Source organism: Prenolepis imparis, unplaced genomic scaffold (assembly GCF_030444845.1).
Source record: "Prenolepis imparis isolate NDT839.2.m4 unplaced genomic scaffold, iyPreImpa1.0 SCAF_7, whole genome shotgun sequence".
NCBI lineage: Eukaryota > Metazoa > Arthropoda > Insecta > Hymenoptera > Formicidae > Prenolepis > Prenolepis imparis.
Genome location: NW_028141165.1, coordinates 9,478,877 through 9,490,808, shown reverse-complemented (window position 1 = coordinate 9,490,808; position 11,932 = coordinate 9,478,877). Strand labels below are relative to the sequence as shown.

Here is an 11,932-nt window from a genome sequence, read left to right as displayed (position 1 = left end):
AAAGTTGTACTGACCACTTCGCTCGCTACAGTCGCGACGACATCAAATTCGAGTTCCCTTTTCGTGGAGTCATCAACGTCATAGTCGAGAACATTGACGTCCTTAGCCTTGATCACTACCGGTACTCGACCCTGAGCCTCTTCGGGACTGACGGTGAATGCTTTGCTGATTCCAGAATATCTCGGCACATCTCGCAACGCCAGGAAATACTTTGCATTGTCGCCCACGTCACCGTCGCTCACAATCATATTCAGACCTGCTTAATCATGATGTTGTCAAACAAAAGATCTTCTTGAATCGTAAAAGAAAGAAAGATAGAAAGACGGTAAGGATCTCAAATTTTATTTTCGTTTAATTTTTTTGCCTTTAATGAAAAAAAGAGCTAACAAGTTGATAATGAAAAAATATTGTAAGAATATTGACACATTTTATCAAGCATTTAACGCATCATAATTAATTAGATTGATACAATTTTTAGATAACTTAATAACCTGGTAGAGGAGTGTCCTTTCCGATATCTTCAGAGAGCTTGATGCTGAAGTAATCTTCATTAAAAATGGGCATGAGATCGTCCACGTCCGTGACGACAATCGTGACGATCGACGTCGCAGTGTCAGCTGGTATCTCGTTATTGATCAGCTCGGTGGCCTTGATTTGGAAAGTGTAAATGCCACCGTTCTGCAAGATCCTAGAATCCTCGCGATCGAGAGATACGTTGGTCGTCACCAGCTTGCCGACTGTTACATCACCCTCGCGGGACATCTCAAGATCAAAGTGGCCCGCGTCCTCGTCTTCCAATGTCAACAGCAGATTCCTAGATTGGCCTGTGTCACCGTCGCGAGCTCGCACTACCAGAACCGTGTGACTAGCTGCAGTGTTCTCCGGAAGCGCCGCACTATAAGGCGCATTCAGGAAAATTGGTGGCTGATCCTGCACGATAAATTTTTCTGAATAAATAAAAAATTTAATTTAATAAATAAAAAATTCAAAAAAAAATTGGTTTTTTGTTTCTATAAATTTGATAGCATCTGTCAACTTATTGTTAGTATCATTGGAATTTGTGCCATTATCAATGGATTGAACTTTATTTATTTCTCTCATACATTTATATTACTTTTAACATGTTTAATTTTTCTTAATTTAGAAATTAATAAAAAACGAGTCAATAAAATATAAAATTGAAACATTAAATATATCAAATAGTGCAAAAAATGTGACACAGAAATTAAACTGAGAGACTCATTACTTTAGTTTAAACAAGTTCTAAACGTTATTCACAAGTTGCGACCTAAATTTCCACTTGACAGCATTCATACTGACAGGCAGAGATTGAATAACAAGTTGATGATTCCCTGCTAATTTTATCGCAAACGACGTTATTATCCAATGTAAGACCGTCGCCAATTATGTACCGGTTATTTCAGTGATGATCGAGACCTACTTACCTGAACGTCGAGGACGTCAACGGCAACGGTCGCTCTAGCCTGCAGTCTTTTGGACGGATCACTAGCTCCGTCGACAGCCAGCAGATTAATCAAATATGAGTTCCTCCTCTCATAATCTAACGGTTTTGCTAGCGTGATCTGCACGTCGTATTTCCCCTCGGCGAGCTGAAAGAAGCCATTGCAATAGTAATACACCGATACATTCGCTTAATTTCTTCTCTTTGAGATAAATAATTATTTAAAAAATTTTTAAATAAATAATATATAGATATAAATTCAAATTATATATTTATATAATTATGTTTAATTTTATTTCTCATAAAAATTGATTATATACCTTCTCCGTGGAAACGTCAAAGATCTCGCAAACGTCGTCGTCGCGCGATGCTGCGACGCACTGCACGTGGACATCGGCATTGACACCACCATCTCGATCTGTGATGATGATCGTATTCTCAGGAAGCAACAGGTCACCCACGTGCGCACTTTCCGGTACTCTGGCCGCGTACGGACGGTCATGGTACACTGGTGGATTGTCATTTTCGTCCAGCACCGCTATTTCGCGACGAAGAGACACCGTGTTGGGTTCCGATCCGGCGATACCTTCGTCTGAAACGAGCAAGTTTATCATAATTTAAATCTAAATTGAATTTTTTCTTTTGTTACAGATCGATGAAATAGATAATTCCGTTCCAATAATTTAGGTATCTAATTAGTATTAAAGACATTTAATAGTACATATATTTAAAGAGACATATGACAAATCTTATTATTTATGTTTATGCAAATCTTATTTTAATTTTTAACTCCAATTATCAATTCTAATTTTTTTACTTTATAAGATTATTTATATTTATACAAAAGTCGCGTAAAGAAAGAGAAATAAGAAGTACATAGAATGACAATTATTAAATAACAGATTAAATAACAGATTGTTATACATGTATATTGTTCTACCTGTTATACTGATGATGACTTCGATGAGATCTTGCGCCTCTCTATCCAAGGCTTTCCTCAGGATCACAACACCGGTCTCTCTGTTCACGGTAAAATACTCGCCGCTGATCGAGTAATGCAATTTAGATTCTTCAGGATCCTCTCCCTGAAGGGTGTAAACGGGAGCACCAGGCGGTGTGCCCTCTGACACGGCCAACCTGGCCATGTCCCCACCTTGAACGAAATGGGGCGCCCTGTTTATCACCTGACTCCATGACGAAGACCACGTGGAGATTAGTAACAGCAAAATCGTCCACATCGTCACCTGCAATCGACTCGTGCTTTATCGAAGAGTTAACAGTTCTGATATGTGATAATGGAAAAAATAATCCTTAAATAGAGTATAAATCAATTCACAAATGAATAAAAAATGTTTAAAATTTCTTTAAAGCGAATACAATCATGGAAAAATCATAAAACAGGAATGGAATTTAAATTTACTATTCGAATATAATTCGAAACATCAAGAATCACATCTTTATTCTATTTTTATTTTATTTAATAAATATAGTAAAAAATAAAATTAGAGGCATTATGTCTATCTTAATTAAAGCAGAAAAATGCTTATTTCTCGAGCAGAAATTATTAAATACTGTGAAATTGTTGCATCGAAGTTCGTCGAACTATTATACTCGAGAAGCTACAATATTCGCATACAAACGAGTATATATCGGAAATGGCAATCGCGTGAGTAGGATACAACAAGGTCTGAAGGTGTTCTAGCCTCCGCTTAAATGCGTTCTTTTTAGCCGCTCTGTGAGAGAGAAAAGTCCAGCATGCAGGCGAACCGCAACCGGTATGCACTTCCGACAACCTTTGCGATTGCAACTATAGCCGATGCAACGGCGACGTCAGAATGCGTTTTTCACGTTCGAGCGAAAGAAGCCGTTAGAAATCAGATTCCATTTCAGGTGTTCACTGAAGCCGTCCTGTTCTATATGTGAAAACGGCTCGACGATGACGTGACTAAATCGAATTGCATAGATTTATGCCGGAAAAGGTGTGGAAAAGATTTTCACCTCACAATTCTCAAAGAAATCTGACCGACGAACCGAGAAACACGAGAGAAAGAAATTATTTTTGTGCTATTTTATGGAGGAAAAAATTGACTGTTTCATGATCCACCTTCCGAGAAAATTAATTATTACAAGAAAAATTATTTCTTTACCTAGAAATTTTATCTTAGGGAAGAAAAGTTTCAACTTTCTAGAAATATAAAAATATAATATCACATAAAAGTTATTACGTACTTATAATATTTTTTCTACATAAATATCTAAAAAAAAAAAATGTTTTAAATAGCTTTTGAAATAATATATGCGTACAAACAACTAATTAAATTTGCAAATCAATTCAAGATTAATATTAATAGAGCCAGTGTTCTTTTTGATTATGATAATTGCTCGTCCCTTCAATTAATACTCCCACGCAGCGAAGAGACAACAGAGTGTCGCGTTTTATCATTAATTCGCGTAGGCAGATAAGACGCGTCACGATGTCATTAGGCACCAGGAAGAAATGACGTTGGCAAGAGCAACAATGACATACAGCGTGGGGTAATGGCTCTGCATTTCCTCGACGCCTTCGTGCGTGCAGAGTAACCTCGACTTCCGCGTTCAACCGGCCGCGGCCGCCGTCAGGGATCGTCTCCAGAAGAAGTAATTATCAATCGAGCCGGAGGAAGGAAATTTACGGTTGCCGGCACTCGGCTCTTTTCCTCTCCTCGTATATCCTAAAAGCAGTTCTCGAACTGCAAATCCCTATTTATGCGCCGGTTGAGAAGAAACGCGTGCTGCAAAATGCAGCCTTCCGCAGCGAGGATACGATTGCGAAACAACGTGCAGAAGCGAGTTCATAATAGAACGAAACAATGTTTCAAACGAATATATGAGAGCGTCGATGATTGCAAGTGCACGCATATGGCTCCTAGAAACCTGTGAATCTGACAATTATTTTAAATGACTAGATACTTTTTTAGTTGAGAAATTTTTTCTATTATATATTATATATTCTTAAGCTTTATTCGATAATGTCATAATGTTGATGAAGACACATTATATCTAGCTTTCATGATTGTTGCCTCATCATATCGTGCTTAGATAGATTACAATCTTCGGGTTAAGAGAATAAAATTGAAAATCAGGTAATAGTACTTACAATTAGCTTTGAATGCGCAACGAAAGTAGAAACCAGAAATTATCATACTTTAAAAGCGAGATTCCTGTGTATAATTAGTCAATTGCTGAATGCAAGAAATAATGCACGTACATTTACAGACAATGAAATTAGCCTCCGAACAAAATGTCTATTGTAAATTTTAAAAATTAATACTTAAATTTATATTTTATATGTATTTAAAATAAAATAAATATATGTGCTTATAATACAAATAATAAATTTAATAAAAAGATAAATAATATTTAAAATTCTAAAGAGCAAGCAAGACTCCTTATTCTGATTGATCCATAATTGAGAATAACGAGATTTCGTAATCGCGACTTTTATTTAGCTTCGACTTTGAATAATGTGCGATAATTAATGGGAACGCATTATTTCAGAGCAAACTCGATTTCTCCGACACTATATTTGGAGCAATTTGTAAAGCTGAGAGGTGTGAAAAGTCCGTGACGGCAATAACCACGTGCACATCGTGGATTACGACACGTAGAGAACCTTAAACAGAAATGACTGTTAGTGCCAGTCAAGTATAAAATGATACCGAGAGATTGAATGATGGCTCTGCGACCGCAGAGAGGTGCAGCGAAGTAGAAACCAATGTGTGCGGCTCGCATACTATATGAAGTATTTAAAAATGAACACTTGCGAAAGATTACCGTGGTATATTGTGATTATTCTATATTTAATTACACCTTCTTACAACTTTATATATAATTTAATGACAAACAAATGTTATAATTAACTATACATAGCGATCCTGCTTGCTTATGTTCGAGTCTGCGGAATTTAAATTCATACATATTGATAGATCTATGAAGAATGCGTTACAAATAATATAATTGTTGTTTATTTTTATTAATAGTGCTTTTTTCAATAATATATTAATGGTACTTTTTATTACAAGAAAAAGCAATATAAATTAATTTTAATATAATTATTCATTCATACTTCTTTTCTCAGAAGAATTTATTTATTGAAGATATTAGTAATTATTTCATATTTTCTTGTAAGTTGATTATTCAGCACAGAGAGAAACTTCTTTGGTATTTTAATAAGCGTTCTGCAAGAGGCAGGTTTTTATGAATAAAGATATGGCAAGTATAACGTATTATTCATTTCTCTGGAACGATTTTTGTGAATTTATCTGACTCATTACAATGCACATTCTTTCTTGTAGAATAAACATCTTCCCATCCGCAAAAATTTTTATTTTCTCCGATAATGTAAATAATTTTTTAATAAGATGTTTTTCAAGAGAATATATATCAACAAATTATACGAATAACACACAATTGTATGTACACTGCAATTATAAATTACTTTAGATTACAGTTTTAAATTACATGATTTTTGGAGGTCTCAGAAAAATGGATGTTTCTCCCACGTTTCTCATTCGCATAGAAATGAACAATGCAGAAATTATAATTAAAATTACGTAAATAATAAGATTCAAATAGACCCAGAGAAACAGGGAAGAGCGAAACAAAGGGAAAAGAAGTAGGACAGATCACAGGAAAGACAGAGAGAGAAACAGAGGCAAGGAGTGAGAGAGGAAGAAAAAAACCGTTACAGCCCTCTTCCTCTGGTCTCCGTTACGTTACGCACTTGGAATCTTGACACCGCGTGACCAGGTGATGCCAGGATGAATGACGAAGAAAAGGAATATCCTGCTGCGCGCGCGCGCGCACGTATCTTTTTATAGGTCTTCACTTTCATCAAGTAAGTTTCGTAGTAAAACATGTCAGAAATTTTCTGAATCCTTCAAGACATAGCTAGTATAAATTACAGCTTTTAATTCTTTATAAAATACTGCAAAAATTACGGAAAAACGTCAGAAAAAAAAGAAGTCTCTCGCTAATATAGCATACGATTACTTACGGAAATAAAAATTTCCTCGTTTTTTTTGTGGATTATTAAAATTTATTTTGTAAGTCCCGAAAGTCACGCAGCTTTACATAAATATATTGGTCTCTTGAAATCAGGATTTAGTCAGGCTGCAAACTCGCTGGTCAGAACTGGTTTCCTCGCAGAATGGCGAAAAAGACGACGGAATTTCGACCAGACTTACGTGGCTTCACCAGACTTTTTTCAATTGTCTTTACCGATATATTAAAAAATTTAGCAATGCGTTCAAATTCTGAAAATTTAAACATAGCGCAAACTAATTTGATAGTGCAAAAACATAATTAATGCATTATGCGTTATTTTAATGCATGATTGATAAGATGTTAGAGAAAAAAATAGTCTGTTTGATCTATTGATTGGAGTTATCGTTTGATTAAACGTATATGCTGTGAAAACTTGATAATTCCTGAGACAGGTTCTAATCTGGTCGCAATATCACCGTTCTACGGGTATCGAACAAAAACGATGATACCGTTGCGCCAAGAAAACGTCGTCGGAACGAGACGATATCCTCAATCGACGACCTCGATTCCTCGATTTGCATGAGCATCGATTTGCGTCGTCTTCAGACTGTGTCCAATTTTGATTCCTCTTTTGCAATAAATTTGTAAAATAAAATCTCCGATATTTAAATAAAAATAATAGTTATTACGCAGAGCATGACTAATAAATTTAATGAAATAGAAAATCATATAGAATAAGATAATAAAGTTCTGCTAAAAAGCTATAAATGATTTCTTTCTTTTCTAACAGTGACGGCAATAAGAATTTCTTCAGCAATTAAAGCGAAGATTAAAGTAACATCAGTCCAATTCAACAATTTTTATATTGTTTCGGGGTGAACGAATCCTCAAGATTGACATTTAACATTCTCCGACACCTACGCAGCAAAAACAAGAGCTGATCCATCAACACAGACTCTTCATTATTTGAACAGTTTCTCCAAGCCAAAAGTAAACATCCGGGTCAACGTTTTCGGCAATTAGCATCTGCTTGCTGAAGACAACAAATTCAAAGGATTCCATCTCCATTAGCCTCTCCATTAATTGACGAAACTCACCTTCCAAAATCGCTCCGAGATCCCGCGCACTGGCACAACACACAGTTTATCACCTCATCGTGTCACGACACCGCACGTGCCTATGTTCCTGCGCACTGCTCTTCGTGTATGTTCACTTAAACGTATCGGCGAAACCGTGTCGAATCCACATGACGCACCTGCGGACAGGTAACTAAAAGGACGAGCGGGCGCGAGCGTATCTCTCTACCCTCTCGGTCTCATCGGACGTCGGCGTTGTCTTGGACCGAAAAGAGAACCGACCGGTGTCTGCCAGCCAATGGACAGGTCTACACTGCATCCTAAGAAGGTATGTGGCCTCCACCACGGGAGTAGAAGGTATGGAGAGAGAGGAGAGCCGCGCGCCACGAAGTAAGGAGAGTCTATAGTCCGTACTCGGTAAAATCTGACCGAGGACGACGACGACGACCCGAGGGACGAGTCTTTTTTCTCTTTTCCGTTCTCCGGGGTGTCGAATGACCCTCGGGATTCGTTCGATTTAACCTTCAACCATCAGTGAAAGGGTAGCGCAAAAGATCTTAAAGGGATTACGTGGCTTGCGAAGCGATTCTTCTATGATTACAATTAGAATCAGAGAAATTTCAGCTTTCTTCCATGTCACTTTATTTTTTAAATATATTTCTAAATATATATATATATATATATATATAATCATAAAGAATAAATTTTCTATAATATAAATATTAATAGAAATATTTCGATTAAATTTTCCTTGTAAAAATTTGTAATAATGCAAAATGAATTCTCTTTTAATCTTTCATGAATAAACAGAATGGATTACTTATTGGATATTTTTGTGCTGTTTGTAATAAATTATAGTAAGTCATCTGGTTGACATGTGATTTAACAATAATGAGGTATAACGTAAGTTGTAATGAGGCTATAATGAGGATCGAATCGTTGATGAGAACGAAATTGCATCATCAGTTTTCTTGACATTTCGATCGAAGCAATCTCGAAAGCGCTGTGACCTTTCGACGTAACTCTCTAATTAATCTCTAAATATAGGTACCATTAGAGAAAAGTCATTTTCCCAAATCAAATTTATCTATTCGAAAAATTAATTCTGCCTACAAACTACGTAAAAATAATTAAGTCAATAATTGTTCTTTAAAGAGAATACTTTATAAGAGAGAAAGTAACATTTTTCATTTAATGAAGCATTTCATAAAAATGATATAATCTTCTTCCTCCTAAGAGAGGAATCTCTCTTATAAACTTTGAAAATTATTTTAATTATAATAGTCAATCAACGAAACATTGTCGCTTAAAATTAAAGTTATTAAGAGAATAATGAGATATTATTATTAATATTTCAGTATCGAAATATTATTATTAATATGATATTTAAATACATGAACATATTAATTATTATCAATGATTATAAGTTGTACATTGATTTATCTAATATTAATATACATGGCAATTAAATCGTGTTCCGAAAATCACGTCTCGACGCGGTCTCGCAATCTTAAACCGCGACTGAGCAGATCTCTCTCGCGAGTTCCTCGTTCCCGTCCATCTCGTGAGAGAGATAGTCGAGAAGGTCTCTACAAGCGAGTGTTTAAGCTGTACAGGCTATAAAAGAGCAACGTTAAAATGCCGAAGGCTCGGCAAGCCTTCATCTCTCTCCGTTCTCTAGCCGGTTTCTCCTTTTTCCTTCGCTCTTTCATAGCCGGTGGGGATAAAAAGGACGCGGAAAAGGGGTATCCGTAAATCGTGGCATGATCGCGAGGAATAAGAATGACGAGAGAGGAACCGAGAGAAAGGTAGAAAATCAACCAGGTAAGAGGAGGACCTCGCTAAGTGTGCGAGAAGGGGATTTGTACAGTTAGCAAAGGCCGCGGCAAACTCGCGGCTCCACCTTCGACGATAGAGTATCAGCGTCTATAAAGTCGGACAGAGATTGTTTTTCCCTCGATATATACAACCGGAGCAACTCGCTGATCAAGATCTATCCTTAAGAGCTGTCGGAGATCGGGCCTGGACCGGATTCTGAGTCTCCAATCGTGCGCGTTTATTGGTAGCGATATTGGTGAACGCGGACAGAATTGGTGAACACAGTTATTTCAATGTTTGGCCCAGATGTAGACTTTCTAGAATTGATTTACGGAATTGATGATTAATAAGAAACATGATTAATTAAAAAAATGACAGTATTGATGTTATACAAATTAATTTCTAATATTACATTTCGACCTATATTAGCTTATTAATATTGAGTTACATTTATACATTGCACGATTCTAATTACTTATACTTTATAATTAAATGTAATTAGAATAGTTTATATACCAAGATATTACAAAAGAAAATAATACATGTATAATTTCCATCTTTTAAATTCTCGACCCTGGTAGCGAATCTCGTGTCTGCAGCGAGGCTGCAGGAATCCAGAAGACACGTAACTCGCATTTGCGATTGTACAATAATAAACTACACGCGATAGTAAAACCATGAGCTCCATGGGAAAGATCGCGTCTGCAAGCATCATCTCTCGATTCAATTGCCTTTTTCTCTTTCTCTCTTTCTCTCTCTCTTTCTCTCTCAGCGACTCGTAGACGTCTCGTTACGAGAGCATCCTGTTACGACTATGGGAAAACTCCCGTGATCTACATGAGGCACGCGGGGTGTTGTTAGTTAGATAACCCACTTCTCACGCGCACTCACCAGGACCTTTTGAAGCGGCACAACTGTGCGCGGCGATTCTTCTCGCGCAATTATTACGATCGCGAGCCGGAGGATCGCTATTTCGTGCGGTCCAACCAACCGCTCCCGCTGGATTGCATATTGCCGCAACGCTTTCGAGGAAAAACGGAAAGTGGCCTAGTGAGCATTTGTTTTCACTTCGACCAGGCGTGAATAATTGAATAACTTGGCACAAGAATAAAATATAATTCCGTAATACGTAGATATATTTTAGATACAATTTTTCATCTACATAGAATGTAGATTTTTTACATTATTTTATATTCTGACACTGACATTTTCAATAATTTTTTTTAATAGGACACACACATATCTAATTTTGAAAAAAATGACACAGTTCGTGACATAGCTGATTGTATGAATATATGTTTGAAACAAATTATCTGAATTATTATTCAATCAATTTCGATACTCGAATGAAATGGAGTTGATACAATTCGATAATAATTGATCAATGTTGCAAAGTATATAAATCGACTTTCCGGAACTACTTTCGAATAAAACATCCATGTGTTTTGCACGTAACAGCTTTCTGTTTATTTATGAAGTATCATGACAGGCTATAATAAATTCGCTCGTTAACTTTCCTCGCATCATAGTTTAATATATAAGCTACATAATTGTTTTATGTTGGAGTAATTGATCCGATATTATAAATATTATCACTAATATTACACATTATAAAATACATATTAATATTTATATAAAATAAATTAGGAATATTAATTCAATAAATTTTTTCATTTAATGGGGAAAAACTACTTATTCTAAATTCTCATTTAAAAAATTTAAAGATAAAAATTTTTCTTTTGCATTTTAATAAAATATGTCGTTTCTAAACATAGAAAAAGAATAAAAAAATTTCGGAAAAGTTTCTTCCCTAGTTTGCAGAAATATTTCACGGATACCTTGTAAACCAGTTGGCGCAATTTCATTGATTGTCCTTCGCCAATAAATTATCCAATCAGAGCGAATCGCTTTTATCGCAGTCGAACCCTTTTACGGGTTTGACGATTTCGTTTTACAAACGAACACGATCGGTGTACCTACACGCCCCTTTTTTATTTGATTTTCGATTCTGCACGCCTCTGGGACAAATCTTTCGTGTAATTTCCAATATTTCCGCCAGCCGATCGCATGTGTCTGCGACGATATCGATTTCACGGCAACCTTTTATCGCGCTACGAATTTTCAAAGTGTGAAAAGGGTTAGGGTTCTTTCTCTCTTTCTTTTTTTTAAAGATGCGCGAGTAACATTGCAAAAAAGTTTGTATTAGAAAATATCATAAAAATCAGGCAGATTGTATTTTTCTGTATGATATATAGTAATACATTTTTGTATATTTAATTACACACAAAAATCGTTTAATATACACCAAATATTTTTTATTATAAAATATTAAATATTAAAATATTAAGTATTATACAATTAATATTTTACAATGTAAAATCCCTAAATATTATTGAACTTTTCTCTGAATTAAAATTTGTTTGTTAAAGAATCAGTAAAAGAATAAAACAGTATTATTCGAGCGTGATTCTTTAGAGCTTTCGATAATTATTTTGTTACGTTTGTTATATTTTCAGAAGATAGTAACGGTTTGATAAGCGACGTGAAAGAT

At 35.7% G+C, this 11,932-nt stretch overlaps 1 protein-coding gene across 2 annotated transcripts in view; it reads right to left on the bottom strand.

The window, feature by feature from the left end:
• Nucleotides 1–11,932, bottom strand: part of Cad74a (cadherin 74A) — a 75,149-nt gene that overhangs the window by 10,562 nt on the left and 52,655 nt on the right. Inside the window, exons 1-6 of one of the 2 annotated variants that reach the window (XM_083041746.1) lie at nucleotides 7,585–7,909; nucleotides 2,403–2,706; nucleotides 1,783–2,054; nucleotides 1,446–1,610; nucleotides 492–930; nucleotides 15–256 (exon numbers count right to left, since the gene is read on the bottom strand). In XM_083041746.1, coding sequence (XP_082897872.1) covers nucleotides 15–256; nucleotides 492–930; nucleotides 1,446–1,610; nucleotides 1,783–2,054; nucleotides 2,403–2,700 — 1,416 coding nt within the window. In that variant the 5' untranslated portion in view covers nucleotides 2,701–2,706; nucleotides 7,585–7,909. Of the gene's footprint in view, nucleotides 1–14; nucleotides 257–491; nucleotides 931–1,445; nucleotides 1,611–1,782; nucleotides 2,055–2,402; nucleotides 2,707–7,584; nucleotides 7,910–11,932 lie in introns of those variants that run through there. The other variant, XM_083041747.1, reaches the window with a different exon arrangement.